Source organism: Lepidothrix coronata, unplaced genomic scaffold (assembly GCF_001604755.1).
Source record: "Lepidothrix coronata isolate B3197 unplaced genomic scaffold, Lepidothrix_coronata-1.0 Scaffold2, whole genome shotgun sequence".
Classification (NCBI taxonomy): Eukaryota; Metazoa; Chordata; class Aves; order Passeriformes; family Pipridae; genus Lepidothrix; species Lepidothrix coronata.
In genome coordinates, this window is record NW_016690182.1 from 8,465,997 (window position 1) to 8,483,218 (window position 17,222).

Below are 17,222 nucleotides of genomic sequence, written 5' to 3' on the forward strand. Positions count from 1 at the left end.
AGATTATTTTGTATATTATTATTTATTTATAACAGAAATCCACAGTCACTGAAGAGATGGCACAACATTATTTTGACAAGAAAGGTGATAATAATTTCCTTCACTTTATTATTTTCCCCATATTAATTCCTCCCCTACAAAAAAAACAATCCTATCCACTTATTTTGGAGAAAGCAGTTGCACAGTCTGCACGCTAAGGAAGGCTTAGAGAGCGTCTGCTTTAGTCCTAGAAAAATGCTCCAAGCAGTTAATCTCCTGTTGATGTTGAACACTAGCTGGTCCCTGTAGTCAAGCTAAGCAATTTGTATTTACAATAATACAGCAACAGTACCAAAGGACAGACTAATCCTTTCTAAAATAAGATTGCATCAGACTAAGAGTCCTCCCCACAAAAAGAGCTGAAATGATACGTTTTGATTAGGTGCAGTATCTCTTGCATAAGAAATTTAAAGGGTCTCTGATCATGATGCAGAACTGGGATGGCCATGTCCATGGTTGGCAAAAACTCTAAAATGAGAGCCAACAATATAAATTACTTCAGTAAGCAAAAGCAAGTCAGTATGAAGCAAATGGACTCGTGGATTTTTAAGTCTAGACAGTGTTTGTACCATAACTGCATTCTGAGCATACTAATGACTATTTATTTCTTACTGCCTGAGGGCAGATGGAAGTAGTCTTTCACAAAAGACTGAGAAGCAGTTTGAGGGGAAATGGGTGAGCAAGTACATAATCTTCAGGAATTACAATCATTGATTACTCAATTCATACTGAGTAAGTTTCTATTTATTAAGACAATAAATGTTCTGTTGGAGTTGGGTGAGCAGTGCTGCTGCAGCCTAATTGAGGACTGGAAGCAGCTCAGTGTATGTGCACCTCAGAGCATGCTTCTATATTATGTGTGTGTGCAGATATATGTACATGTACTGGAATAAATACATCTCACAGGTATACATTTATATATGTCCTTTTGAGTGATACAGGTGGCCCATGGTAACTCTGACATCTATGGGTAAGTACATACATTTATGTGTGTATACACACACACACATCTGTGATAGATACTGTGATATACCTGTATCATGCAAAACAACTCACATTTGAAGCTTCATGGTTGAACAGCTTCCAGATTCAAAAGCAGTACAGCTTAGCATGTTGTGTCTCAAGTAATTAGCATGGAAAAAAAATAAATTGGAGGTAGCACAAGCATTATTTCCTATATCAGAAAAAAAGTTTTTGCTACATGCTAGTGTGACAGACTTAAACAAATTTCAACAGTATTGAATTCTACATTGAAATGCTCTCACCAGGAAGGACACTGAACGTAATAATTAGAACTTCTAAAGAAGAAACTAGAGGAACAGTCAAGACAGGTGAGATCAAACCAAACCTATTACTAATAACAAGCAAACACTCCTATTTTGAGCTAAACATCTGTTTGTAAACAAAACTTAGGGCAGAAATAAAGAAGTATTGAAAAGCACATAATTAGGCCAACAGTGTCTAAATTTCAAAGCGGAAAACCAACTATGGTAAAAGAAATTATTGTTAAGTTCATAAGCTGAAATGTTACAAATGCTTTTGGGGTGGAGGTTTAAGCACCTCAGGGTCAAAGGGAAAAAACAGAGTAGCTTAACTAGCATGGGCACCTGGCCATCTTTCTCTTTCAAAAAATAGGAAAGCTTTCTGACACCAGGTACTTCTGATTAACAATCAAAACATCATGCATAATAGGCTATTTTACCTTGTGCATCTTACACAGAATTCTCCCTGCACCTTTTAAAGTTTAGGAATAAAAGCAGATCTGCCCAAATGACAATGTTTTGTTTATATATTATGACCATGTCCTGTAATGTAACTTGAAGAAGCTTCAAAACAGAATTTTTAACAGATAGATTTCCCACACAGATGTGCACCTGCACTTCATTTGCATGCTAAGATTTCCTTCCCCAGCAGTCTCTGCATTTTAGTTGCCTTCTCACAGCACTGCTATGGAGCAGTAAAGGAAGGCAAGACACCACTATGCTTCACTTTTTTAGACTGCAACAGTAACTTCATTACCTTAATTAAACAAAGATAAAGCAATTGTACACTGATTTCATTGTCCTGTCCATTTGCAAGTAGAGGTGAACCACAATTTTAATGTAAAAGCACTTTGTAACAAGTCCAGCCCCAAGTAACTTTTGGTTTAAAGTTTAATGAGAGATTCAGTCTAAGGCATTAATTATCTCTCAGTCCAAGATGATGTTTAACGAGCCATGTATGTGCAGCAGCTCTACATTGCAATATTCTTCTCCATCTTTATAGAGAAGAAAAAGATACGTATCAATCCATACCCAAAACAAAATCTCAACTGCAATCAAAACCTAAAATCATCACAGTTTGTAACGATCACAAACACACATTACAAATGTTTACAAAAGACATACAAATGACATTTTTGTATGTCTTATCACAGAAAAAAATACATATATCTGATACAATTCAAGAAAAGGATGACACAGAGATTTTAAACACACATCTGGTGAAGAACTGCAGCACACAAGCTAAAATGTTAAAACCCACATTTCGGGTATAAATGATCAACAGATTTTCAGCTTCCCAGAACAACGATACCAGCCATCTAAAGAGAGGAAATTTAATTTAAATATTACACACACTGAAGTGCAAATGCCATTAACAAGTTTGCCTTGGCAAGTGAGACAGTGGGAAGACCTACAAAAAAAAAAAAAAACCCAAACCCACAACCAAAACCATTGCTTGTTAGGTCAAACACCAGAAATGTCATAAGCAGCATGTCTTCTCTCCTCTGCATCTGGGAAATCACAAACAGTGCTCATGATCCCAAAACACTCAATATATCCATAGAGCAAAAAGAAATTTCTGTGGGTAACTTATTTTAATATCAGTGTAAGCACAGAACTGGGCTCTGGTTTAGAGAATCAATCCGCTTGTCTCAGATCCAGCAATTGCGTGCCCGTGTCTATGTTTTAAGAACAAAAAAGGAATTTTGATGAACTATTAGGGCTAAGAATGACCTATAAATGACAGGCAGCACACTAGGAGTGTCCAATGCATTGCCAGTATCATTATCAGAATAAGGCAGTTGTAAAACTTCCTTTCCAAAGCACAGCACAGAACAAAGCCATTGACCTACTGAGCGATCCCTTAGAACATCAAATCCCCCTCTTGCTTTGGATAGGTCATATTACCCAACTCACTATTGACTCAAAATTGTTTTACTTAAAGTCAAATTTATTGTCATCAACAGATCAGTTTTCTGAAAAGAAAAATATCTGAACCTGTAAGATTCCTTCTGTTTGAATCCTGACGACTGTTATACTCATTTTTGTGTCCTGCATAAATACTGTGTGTGCCAACCAACCCCCTGCTTTCCCTTGTCAACAGCAGCCTTTCCCCTAACTTCCCACTTTTACCTCACTGAGTAAATTGTAAAAAATAGCATGTTGTAGAATGTAAGTTTTTCAGTTGAACTGACTTTTCATATTACAAATAAAAATCTTTTAGAAAACAGATGTCCCAATTCTAGAAAAAGAATCGAAAGCATTAGATCTGTTGGGTGAGAATAGCACTGCATTCAGCAGCATTCTCCTGGTAATGTGAATATTACCTTCAGAGCATCAAGAAACTCTCTGTACTTTGATGTGAATTTAATTACAAATGTCTTCCAAGATCTTAAAAGTTAAGTTAATTTTGAAAACAGAGCTTATAATCAGTATCTATTAATTGAGCATAAACTCCTGGCAATGGTATAAGGCAAATTGCAAGTGAGGCAAAGGGAACAAGTAAACAGAAAGCAAGGACTACAAAAAGGGGCGAAGCTGTTGTCACACAACCTGCTGTTGTTACTAAAACCTCAAAGAAGGAGTTGAGCAACTTCATCCAACAGACTTCCCTTTACATTCTCAATTTGTGTCAGGAGCTCGGCCTTTCACACTACCTGAACTGAACCACTTGCAGAGGTGCAACAGCTTTCCCCACAGCAATTGAAGTGCAAACTGAACAACAGATATGGAGGAAAAGAAAGAAGAAAGTGCTATTTTATAGCTTTCACCTCTCTCTAGTGGCTTGTATTAAGACATTCTCAATGGACTGCAGAACTTAAGAAGACATTTAAAGCTATCTTCAATTTTGAATTGGTTTAACTACAGCCAGAAATTCTTAAATGCTTTCATTTCTTTAATAAGCAACAGCCCACGAGAGTCATTTGGACTATTCTTTCATTTTGCCCTTGATATTTACACTTCAGGGAGAGAAGCAGAGCCTTAAAATGCAAGCTATACAAAAAGTTGCTTAATGAAGAATCCAACTTGTAGCTTCAAAATGTAGCTTCAGAATTCAGAACTACCAGGATTCTGCACACCATTTATTACACTTTAGATGACAGCAACTAAAAAAATCCTCAAAACCTTCACAGACTGGGAAAACTCACTAAGCAATTCTGCAGCGTGTAAGCCAATCCAGAATCCCACTGAGTCTCCAACAAGTTATCTTTCCAAAATTGCTCCTTGGAACTACAACACGAGAACTCTCTGTGAAGTTTCTGCTTCCCTGTCTCTCTTCCCCAACGCCTGTCAATGAAGGAGAACACGTCTGTCGGGAAAGCTTTAACCAGTTGATGCACAACCACCACCAATATGGTGATGCTCTGTGCAAATACAGGAGTGACACACGAGAAAAGAGTCTTCGAGTATTTGATCCACCTGACTGTGTGTTTACTACAGTCAGAAAAACAGACAGAGTTCCTGACAGTCCAATGTTGCAGTTTATGTGAATGAAAAGAGTGACAGAAGTCTCTGTACAGTGCAGGACTGACTTGTGATCATGCTGTAAAATGCCAACTTCAGATTATTAGGGAGAGAGAAGTCACAGATGCAGCATTAACTTTCTCATGCCAGAAGGCATTGTCTGTTTTATACCCACTAATGTGCCAGATTGGGCAAAATCTGTTTCAGCAATTTAAACTGTGCAAGGTGGAAAATGCTGCAGACTTCTTTGTTAAAATACTCTTGCTTCTACTGCAACAAGCTATAAAACTTTTGTTAGACAAAAAAAATAGCTACTACTTATGATTATGTTTTAAATTGCTACAATTGCTACACCTCAAACCGACAATGGCACAGAAAGTGTTAAAATACTGCCCTCATTCTAAACTTGTGGCATTAAATCACAGTGAACTGCCTGTACAAAATTTTAAAATTAATATTTTATTACATTATTTGGAATAATATATTCAGTACATACATATTTGCATTCCACAGTGCTTCTGATTGCTAATGTCCTTTCTAGAGAGATGCCTCAACCATCAGAACCATATGCTTGCAAATTAAAGAAATAAATTTGTGTCAACATGAGTGAGAAATCTGTGCTCCTGTTATCAGTACTTTTTAGTCCACTACACAGACCTAATTCATCCCCCCAAGGCATCTTTCACATGATTTTACTCAGAATGACCTCTGCTGCTGATAACAACACTTGAAAAGAATTAAGAAGCGGAACACTTACAGAATTTGGTATGTTAAGTGCTGAAAAAAAGCCCTCATTATTTCTGAGAGAGACTATTATGTATTATATTATATATGTTATATATTATTATTAATAATATATTATATATTATATATTAATAATAATATATATTATATATACCACATTCACAATTAAGCCCAACTTGACATGACTCTACACAGCCCAGTAATTCCCATTCTTGGCAACAAAGGTAAAAAGGACATCAAGAACTATTAAATTTTGGAGGAGCTGGCTATGATGTTCAATGAATGAAGACATAGTTATGTTTTATTTTTATGTTTTATTATTTACAGGCACAATGTTTAAACCATGAACTGTGATTTAAAACTGTTGCTCTTAAAATCTGAATTTGTTATTATAAAATACATGGCTAATTTATTTTAATCACCTTAAAACCCTTTGGAGCATCAAGCCCCTCAGAAATCATAAAAATGAAATAGGTAACACACAAAATTAAGTCAAAATATGTTTCTTTTCTAAGGAATTCCAAACTATACTTTTAACAACATGACTGTGTCTAGAAATTCCAGACATGTTATCTGACTTGTAAGGTACCTCTTAGTTTTGTTTTGAAATTTTGTTTTACTGAATCCCAAAAAGGGATGGGAATTTGTCAGGTATTTAATAAAAATCACAGATTATAAACTGGTAAGAGCAAACACCATGAAAAGCAGCAACTGGAATAACAAGTGAACAAGGTAGAGACATGAAAAAAAGGCTTTGCATAGTCTCAAAGGGAACAAGAAGAAAGCACTGAAGACTGGGGGAAGATCACTGCCATCAGAGACTGCAGTTCCTCACAACGTTGTGATTTTTTATTGGTTTTCCTTTCACAGTCTGCTACAAGTAAGAAAAAATGCCTTTCCAATGATCTCGATAGTTAATCAGTTTGACCTTTGCTTATACCTTCCACAATAAAACTGTTTCCTAATTTATTTTTCCTTTTCATAAACCTCTAGGCTGATCTTCCATCTTTAAAAAGATAAAATATTTTATCATACCTAATATCAGATTATTGAAGATTTTAGTACATGCATGGGCAGTTCATCTAATCCCATTGACCTTTTCATATTAAAATCCAGTTTTATGCTTTATCTGCTCTTTGTTAAAAAAAAAAAAAATCAGCTGTTGCTCGGATGCTGGTTCTTTATTCTTACATGAAATTAAAGCCAAAGAGGACTTACTTTTTATTTAAGTGGAATTGAGAATACACACTCAAGATTTAAAAGAAGTTGAATGCGTTAAGTTTTGTATTTGGAATGTTAGGTACTGTTCAAACTACGAGGTTGCTTACTGACTAAAAAGTAAAAGCATACATCTCAAGTTATCAGACTGGCACCTGCTTAGCTCATATTTCTTTATTTAAAATTCATGCAGAGCTAATATTTGCTGGTAGATTTCCTTCTATTTTACATATAACTAACTGATGCCAGTGCCCCCACATCCAGCCAATTTATTCCAAAAGAGGCTTCCCACAGGAAAAATAAACCTAACTGTCCATCCCCGAAACCACTGGTTTATAAAACACCAAACAATAAATAGGAAGTGAAAATCTCTTCCACGCAAAGCACGTGAACTTCCAACACAGAAAAAACACCACATGTGAGAGAGCAGATGAACATTACAATTAACAAACCCCAAGAAGTACCATGGGGAACAGCTGAAGCGAGTTGCACAAATCACATTTATTCTGCCAAAAATCTGCTTTGCTACAGAAAGCAAAGAAGGGCTGAAAGGGAAGTTTTGGTCATTAAAATTGAACAGTAATTTATGCTCTGCTAGAAGTCAGTGCTGTTTATAGGCAATGTAATGAGCTTTTATCTTAGGGAATGAAACAAATCTAACTGCAATAAAATCTTTTTCATATGTATTCTAAGCATCAGGATTATTAGCAAATTTGCTCCCATTAATATGCTTTCTCTGTTTAGGATGCTACAGCTTAACCTAACTTTACTGACTCTTCTGGTTTAATTCCTGAAGTCAACTTACAGAACATCAGAGGCTTTGAATCAAACTATAAAAATCTCAAAGCTGCAAGGTCAAGTGTCAGCCACAGAAGAAAATTCATGAAAGATCATCAAAAGTGGCTGGTAAACCATAAGACTTTATAAAGAAAAGGAGAAAAAGATTAAACTTTAAAAAGTCACCTCCAGAGAAGAACTATCAAGTACTAGAAAATATTTTTGGAATTTAGATAAGATGCCAAACTGCTACTTGCATAAATACAATTCATGACTACGTAACTCCACCATAGAACAATAGATTATTCTGAGTTGGAAGTGATCCACAAGGATTATTGAGTCCAACTCCTATCTCTGCACAGAACAACCCCAAGAACCACACCATGTGTCTGAGAGTGTTCTCCAAATGCTTGGACTATGTCAGGCTTGGTGCTGTGACCACTGCCCTGGGGAGGGAGCCTGTTCAGTGCCCAACCACCCTCTGGGGGAAGAACCTTTGCCGAATATCCAACCAAGACCCCCCCGACACAGCTTCATGCCTTCAAGGCCAGGTCCAACACTGTCCCCACAACAGCGCTCAGGCAGAAGCAGCCAGCTGGGTGCTGTCTAAACATGCACCTTTACTCATATACATGGTACATTCAGGGCTGTGATGTACAAGTTCTCTGTTCAGTCTCTATCCTGCACTAAAACACAAAACCATCCTCAACCCTGTACAGGAAGATCAGTTCCATTTTGTCCATGCCAATGGACAGCAGCAAAGAAAAAGCGAGGCATGGAGACATTTAATCAATAGGAATAAAATTCAGTTTATATGCAGGAAAAAAAACAACCTGGAAAAGGACACAAAAAGTCTGAGAAACAGCAAAAAAATTGTATGACAAAGACACTCACACAAAACTGTGAAGAAGTCTGAGATGAAACAACAGCAAAGTTTGGTTGATTGATGAACTATTCCCCAAGTCCTTGGGGAAACAAGAGTTCTGCTCTCAGTAGGCAGAAGTTTGAGGTAGAAGAACACAAACTGAAAGCAAATGATGGGCTAATTAGAAGAGTATCTATCTAACAGCTAATCACTGCACTGAAGAGAGACACTGACTGATAACACCGAAAAAAGAGACAAAAATTTGCAAACCTGGATAGAGCTAGTGGAAACGTGTATCCAACTTCTCCTCCCTTTTCCTTCATATTCTTGTGCTCCCCCAAGTATTTGTCTTCTGATGAATCATTAATGCCCAGTCAAAATAAAAGTTTGTGTTACCTTCATCAAGCACTATCACCCATCTTCACCTTTGACAACTCAGCAACAAGTGTGCAAGACAGCACAGTCTATTCCACATGAAAAATGTCCAACAAATGAATTGAGTTTTCTATCACATTCACCAGCCTATGCTGCTGACTGACCAAAAATAGTCAGTATTAAATACTGACTGTGTAGTACAATTAAACTACATGAATTCCATATAAAGCCTGGGATTCTGACAAAGCATATTTGTTATTCTCTATCAAGTGTTAATACAAGAACCATGCTCTGTGTGAATGCACATGCACACTCACAGTGCTCACTCTCAAGTAACAAGACTTCAAAGGCTTAAGAGTAAACTAAACATCATTATTATACTGCTGACAAAACTTCTAACGTGATTTTTTTAAGTACCCCACTGAAATGCACTCTATTATTTGCACAACCTACTTCAGAAGAAGAGTAGTTTTATTACTGGTTTTTTCCCTCCTCACTTCTTCTCAGGTCAATAAAAAGCAGAAAGGCACAATCCACATGGATTATCGATGCTTACAGGTTACATAATGCAACAATCTCAAATGAAATGTTGGAAGCATTTAATGTCAAAGCAAACAACTGTTACCTTTAGGTGCTTTATCTATTTGCTTACCTTTACTTGCACTCTCAACATGCTGCAATTCATCTGGAAATTTTAAGATGTCCCTGTAATTCTCCTCACAGATTTCTGCCAGAAAATGCAACAGGGTTGTTTTCTGATCTGATGATTTAGTATCTCGAATCTAAGAAATAAACACAGGAGAAAGCAAAGAAAAAAAAAATATCTTTTTTAATAAAATGTTTAAATAAAGTGAATACTGAAGATATAACTCATTAGCAAAACTAATGAGTTACCTACACTGGTCGCCTGTAAATTAAACAAATTATTTCGAAAAGAAATTTCTTGAAATCTTCATAATTTAAGGCTATAAAAGGAATCTACCCTATGAAGTACTTTTTAAAAGAATAATTAATTTTGATGAGAACAAAACCTGAAGACAGTCCATAAAGTTCTGAGATTTTAGCATTGCCAGTTCAGAATGTTCCCTTTGATAAAAAATAGCTGTGAACAGAGATTAAAGAGAACAGAATTTAGTTCATTCCTTCAGTGCCACAACTGCCAAATCTCTAAAGGAATCCTTCTGAAATGCTGCATAGCTGGACATCATCCTAATAGTCAGAATTTGCACTTTGACCAGACAAGTTAAAGTAATTCCTTGTTGTAAATCCACAATTCCTTCTTGAAGCAAAATCTAAAAACATGCTGCTTTAGCCTAAAGACTTTGAGACAAATTCTATACAGACACATGAATTAAAAGCACCCCGCCTTACTGAAATATAGAATGACAATAAAGAAGCAAAGATAATCCTGACTGCAGGTAAAAGGAACTTAATACATCCAGGTTTATTTATGAAAAGCTGCAGGAAAACTGTGCACAAGGCGAAGTAACAGGTAACTGCATATTTTCACTGTCCTCTCAACTGCAGAGACACTTCTTAGTGGTCTAAAATAAAGCATTATTCTTGCAAGTGATAGGCTAATGGAGAACAGAGAGTCTTGAGAGTATTAACTACTGGAATCAGTTTCTTATAAAAAAAAAAAGTCTTAAACAACTGCTAAAATATAGGGCCAGTGGCAAGTTTCCAAGTAAACGTACGGCTAAATCCCATGGCAGAGTGCAGGTGTCTACACAGTGGAACATGATGAACTTTAGAGAATGAGAAAACAAATTTAAAATCAAATTTCTTAGTTTGCCCATTTTTATGCAGATATAAAGAATGAATGTATGAGTTGATTGAAGATCTAGTGGAAGTCGAGACTTCCTCTTATTCACAAAGGCAATGGAGTAGGTGTATGTAAGAGTTTGAGATGAGTTTACTTCACTTGACATAAAGAATTAAGTAATACAAGTCTATCTGTAAAGAGTTGTTTTAACCGCATTTCACTAACTCATCTAGTGCAGTTCTCATACAGAAGTAAGCTACAACATACACAACAAATGAAATAAAGGATTTATTTAAGAAGAATACACAAATGCGTGTGTAAAATCTCCTATTTGTTTTCTCATTCTCTAAATCACTTGAAGTTCTAATTCTATAATCCTCATGACAGGCTTGCCATCGATGTTCAATTTAATAGAGGCCTTTCAGCTTTAAGGATTACCCTGTTAAGAATAAATGAGTGCAGTGGAAAAACAGGCTTTTAAAAATATAAGGTATTTAGGCAATTAAGAAAGCAATTTAATTCATACCAATTCAGCGATTAGAGAGTAAACAATGCTCAGTAATGGTATGCAGTTAAGGGGCTTTAATGTGTTACATACACAGAAGTTCTTCTCACTTGGAAAAAAAATCATAGATTTAGTGGCTAAACATCTGCATGGAAAAAAAAAAATTGCATTTCAATTTGTCTGTGAACAACAGTAGTGGGATTTGCAGCCTTTGATCTCTCTGACATCATCAAATGGATAAAGCACTTTTTTTCTAAATGGACAAAATTATTTTGCTTTCAAATTGCAACAGAAACATGTTTTGTCACCAACAGCAACATTATATCAACAAGAGTCAGTATTAGCACCCGCTGTGTTGTTTAAACCTGGAGTAAACATTCACTCAGATCTTAAACACCTCTGTCAAATTCACTTCTTTGGCCCAATCATAAACACATGTCTGCTACGTTCATCCTTATTTTCACCAATATGGATACAGATAGCTCTGTTTGATCTTTAGAATCAAATATATAATTTAAAAAGCAAGTTCTAAGCCCACCAGTATAATGACAAAGGAAGACAGGTGGAGCTTGAGTGTAGTTTAGCATATACTATTTAAATATTAAAAATAGAAGATAGAAATTCAGAATGGGTTTGGTCTTTTTACAGATGCTTCTGGATGCAGCTTTCAGGTGTGAGGGTTGAACGTGACAACCAATGTAAGGAAAAATTTATGTATGAGCCATCACTAGAGTGACACTTTATTATAGCTATAAAAAAGCTTTCCATTGATTTTTTATGAGATTATATACCTTTTCATATCCCAGAAATCTTTCCCACCTTAAGAGAACAAGGGCTGGTAGACAATAAATGTACACTCATCAGTAATACTCAGACCAGATAAACAGCTTGTCTTGTACTATTTGCACTATGAACAAAAAGTAACATGATATTACTTATTACATAAAATAGACACTGATGCACCTAGAATGCTACAAGAGCTTTATTAAAACTGAAGGGGGTTTACTGTTAGTCTTCACATTAAGTCACCACCACAGGAACAGAAGGTGTACCTGCACATGCCTAAAGCAAACCTCTTTTCTTCCTGTTCCATTTCCATGAGGGTTCTCCTGCTGCAGCTGGGGTTCAGGAGAGCAGCTGGTTCCTTCTTACAAATTAAACAAACACAGCAACAGGTAGAAAGATATGCCTTGAGTGATTTACTACAGCAGCCTCCTTCAACTTCAGCACTTTTTCTGCCATATTGGTATTTTTAGAGGGCACTTCATACTTCGGCAATCAAGATGCTCTGGTGCATACATGGGAATAGCTGCTCTCGCTTGCCAGTCTCGATGCAGCACCTGAATTCTGATGCTGACGTCTTATTTGAACAAAATTAAGTTCTCTGCTTTCTGCCAAAGGTTGTTTACAAATCATTTCTATCTTCAATAACATAATACACTGCAATATAACATCCAGAAAAATAATCTGTTTTTAAGGATTTGCAATTACTATACAGGCATTAGCTTTTTAGCTCAGACCAGACAGGTTAGAATTTGTGCTTTCTTTTATTTTCTTTATCATGTTTTAATAAAAGTTGCTGCACAAGAACATATTTCTGTGTATGAAATAACCAGCTCTGTTGTAAAAACATTTATTTTCCAAAACCAAACATTTGTCCCAGATCAATACTTGCCTTTTTTCCTTTTTTTTTTCAGATTATATAATGTAAGTACCACATCTACTAAATGGACAATTAATTTAAGATTGTTCGAGAAACAAAAACAACAAAAAAAAAATCAATAAAAAAATCAGATTTTATTGAAAAGTGAATTCATCACTTTAGGATTCTGCATCCTAAGTGTGTGTATTCTGCACATAGAAGTGTGTACACAGACATATCCTACCTTGCTGACAGCTGGCTCAAAAAAAATAAAAATTAAAAAGTTCCCTTATCATGGGCAGAAAGTCCACTGAATGATAGTATAAACCACTAGCCGAAAAAAAAAAGGAGGTATTATATCAAAATACAGAATAAAGACTCCCAAATTCCTCTGGATAAGCTTGAAGGATGAAATTCCCCAGGAGCAGAAATGAAGACACCTTGAAATTACGCAAGGAAAACCTTTAACATAGTAGCAGTGCCTTCTCAAATTGACACCACACATTAAAAAAAAAAAATTAAAAAATGAGGAAAAACCTTCCCATGTTCACACAGCCTTGACAATTCAGTAGCATCCAGATTTCCCAGGAAGCACACACATTTAAGGCACAGGACACTGCCAAATAGCCCTTGCTCCTGCTGTTAGGTGTCACTTATTTCTATTACTGTCTTCTTCAGCCAAGAAATATAAATTAGAAATTTAATTTCACAGCAAGATTTCACCAAACAGGATAACACACTCCCCCTGCCATACTCACACAAGTTTTCATTTCCTCAGTGAAGACCAATTATTGACCAACAATAAAACTTTGAGACTGTTTGAATAATGTAATAAAGCTGGTAGGTGGCTGTAGGCAGATACTAAAGCTGGTGCTTGTAAAAGATATGCCCAGTTGATATAATATTTTATACTGTTCACAACAGTTAAAACCCATAGTCTTAGTTCATAAACAAAGCCAATAAAGTCATCTTACTATTTTGGGTGCAAAATGGGAGGGTGGAATTTGAAAGCTACTAAACAAAGGAACCAACTGCAATTATCACTTGAAAATAATCAATGAACAAAGAAAATCATTACCCAAATAAAAATCTGGATACTTAACAATAATTAAGAAAAAAAATCTGTTGAAAATACTATGTAAACAACTCTTATTTCTAAAATTAAACACCAATGGAGTGGAAGGCTACCTCTCTCAAAACGATATTAAAGCCTAAGTACAGGACCAAAATCATTTGAGAAAAAATTAGTCTTGCAAAAGCACATTACTGTACAAATCTAATTCAAATTAGAATGGCAAATACATAAACCAATGAAAATTGGAGCTTTAAAGAGCAAAAACTATCTTCTAACATAAGTAATAAACAATAAATGTCAATTGCAGACAACGCATATGTCACACTGTCCAGGAACACTGATCTACATTTCCATTAACTTCAGTGACTTGTTCTGAGTTTGGAACTTATGAGTGATAATTCATAATGTTCAATCAATATGTGGAGATATTAATGACATAATTTCATGTCTCGATCTTGGCAAGACCTTCTTCTATGTTTCAACCACCATCACTGTCTGTGATTATTTTTAGCCATGACCTTATCACAAAATATACCTGGTACCTAAATACAACAGCACAGTCAACATTTTATTATATTACACAGAATATTTAAGTATTTTCTCTAAATCTCACGGGGCGGGGGGGGAAGAACAGACAAAACACTTCGCTCTAAAATATCTACTTTGAAAACAAATTTTAAAAGGTTAGCAAATGGATTTTGTTTCTGAGGGCAATGCTGAATTAAGTGAATTAAATAGTCATAGATTTCTGGCTCCGTTATTTTCAGAAGAATTTAGTTGTAAGCACAGGTAGCTGTGCTTCAGCAATTATTCAGTTCAGCAGAGAACAATTTGCAGGATTAGTCAATCTACATTAGCTGTGTCAACACGTGAGATTTGCATTGACAGCAATTCATAAATCTATCACCTGGAGTGCAAGAACTTCTCAGACCTCCACTCTGCTGCAGTACCACTCCTGCAAAGTCATTTCCCTGCCTCCTTGGTAACAACTAGTTTTCCACTTAAAACATTAATTTCCCTTTAGATTCCACTACAACCAGAAAGAAAATGCAGCATGAGATCTCAAAAAGATCCTTTACCTTGGCTTCTCTTTTAATAGTTATTAAAGAATAGAAATATGCTTCTTCTCAGATGATGATTTTTATTTTATCAGAAGTTGGCAACATCTTTGCATTAAACCACAGCAAGCAGAGTCTTTCCCTGCTGAAATATGTCAGATGACACTTGCTGGGTACATGAAGTATGATTTTCTCCCAGGGTTAAACCTCCTTGAGATATATATCAGGTCTCCTCATAATGCCCAAAAAAGGGACCTGAAATGTGGATCCTCTGATTTGACAAAAAAAAAAAATCGCTGCAAGTTTTACACTAATTTTTTTTAATCTGTTTAAAAACCTGCATGTCTTTAAAATAAAGATACTTTCAAAGGTACTTTTCAAACTGAGTCAAGTTTGGATCAATGCCTTACACACATTTTACCACATAAACAAGCAAGCAGTGCACATGAAATTCAACTACTTTAGATTCTAGAGTTCTTGATGTATCCCATATTTTGTCACCACAACTGAAGTTAAACTTTGGTTAAAGGTTAACAATGTCCATCTTAAATCCAAATACTTATTCCTATGACAGTGCTTGAAAGACATCTGGGTGGAAGATGGGAAGATGAGTAACCATAGCTACTTATCACACACAGAGCTCTGTGTATAATTTATTGATAAAACAAGTAAACAAATTCAGACTGAAAAAAATTTGTTCCACTTGTGTACTCCAGAAAACTCAGAACAGACTTACAATTAAAGTGCCTTAAATCCCCATTGCACCAAGCCAGCTATAGCAGGGACCATCCTGGAAATGCTTACTCTGTATTTCCTCAGTATTTTCTTAATCCATTATGAAGCACAGAGGTGCAGTTGGTAAATTACATTGATGGAATGTTTTTCCCTGCTTAGGATACTTTCTCATGTGTCCTGACTTTCACGAATTTGCACTCCAAAGTTTTACAGCTTCAGCCTACCTTGCAAAGAAAACTGATGTTGAAGCCGAGGGACTGTGCGTTTCTGGAGCCAGAGTTCATGTAGTTTCCGAGGAACAGCACCAACTCCAACAGCTTACTGAAGCTTTCACTCTTCTTCAGCTCCTCACAAGCCATTGTCACTGCCATGATGTCAGGTTTGATGTTGTTCACGTGCTCCTCAAACATGAGCCGGAACAGGATCCCGTTGAGACGTGGCCGCAGCATCTTCACTGAGCTCATCTGCAAAAGACAAAACAGCAGAACACAAAAAAACAGGAGGTTATTTAAGCAAAATAGTTTGCATTAAAAAAAGCCCCATCATGCAGCCAGGAAGTCTACAGTTTCTGTGTGTTATCTTTGCCTATCTGGCATTTCCAGGAATCTGTAAACTGCTCACAGGTATCTTTCCCCAAACCATACACTTTGCCTTAAAAAAAAAAGAAAAAAATCAGTAAAAACAATAATGTGCTTTGTGATTCCAAACCATTTAACTTGTCAATTCCAGGCTCACTGGCAACAAACGCCCACTGCCAAACCCCTTGTTCCCAGCAAAGACAATGTAAAGCAGTTCTACCAGTTCACAAGAACCAAAGATCAGCCTGAAAGTACAGGCTGCAAATATTCTGGAGGTGGATAAAGAGCTTTGGGCTGAAATTCATAACAATTAACTTTTATATAAAAAACAGTATACCTAGAGATACTAAAGTAAGGACATACTAATGGTACACTCTCAGTTCTGATCCCATGGCATCAGACTTCATAGGTAACATACAGCCTGCTTTACTACCTTTTAAGTAAATTTTGTAAAACTACTGCCCAGGACCCAACCACCTTTGTGTTTCCGACACTTGGCAAAAGGTAATACAGGACTAATTCCTTCCTGATCTGATAAAAAGGTGAGAGGTCATAAATCATGGTGTGGTAGCCATGTAATGACAGTGATACTGAAAAGTATCTACAATATTCATTAGTTTAAATCCCCAATACCAAATTCACTAGCCTAGCTGCCAAAATATGGTGGTCTATCATATTTTGCACAAGTGATCAGTTATTTCCTCCCACTCAGAACACTATAATTCACAAGGTATATTGAAATTAAGAGAAAAATATGTATTGAGCTCGTTTAAGCCACTTAAAAACTTTCATTTAATTGCAAGAATGATTATCTTCCAAATCTAACTCCTCATTTTACTTAGCAGAATACAGGAAGATTTCTCCCCCTGTGTATCCACTGTCAGTGGTGTTCCTGAAGCACTTAGAAAGAAAAGCTTTGTTATGTGACAACTCACAGATCGCGACCATGAAAACAAAGATTTTGGTGTGCCTCTGTCTCTGCTCTCCAAAGTTTTACTCTGGTTCTTTGAGGAACCAGGATTTTTCTACTGGCATTATCTACCAGACACAGCAGCGATAACTTGCACAGGAAAGACTTGAGTGGCCTGAATAAAAATTAATTCATTCTAAAATAAGCAT

At 36.1% G+C, this 17,222-nt stretch overlaps 1 protein-coding gene across 5 annotated transcripts in view; it reads right to left on the reverse strand.

The window, feature by feature from the left end:
- The window catches only part of DIAPH2 (diaphanous related formin 2), a 198,962-nt gene that overhangs the window by 104,756 nt on the left and 76,984 nt on the right, over window positions 1-17,222 (reverse strand). For all 5 annotated transcript variants that reach the window (XM_017816014.1, XM_017816003.1, XM_017815993.1 and 2 more), the window contains 2 exons: window positions 15,750-15,989; window positions 9,398-9,527 (listed from right to left, as the gene is read on the reverse strand). In XM_017816014.1, coding sequence (XP_017671503.1) covers window positions 9,398-9,527; window positions 15,750-15,989 — 370 coding nt within the window. The remainder of the gene's footprint in view (window positions 1-9,397; window positions 9,528-15,749; window positions 15,990-17,222) is intronic.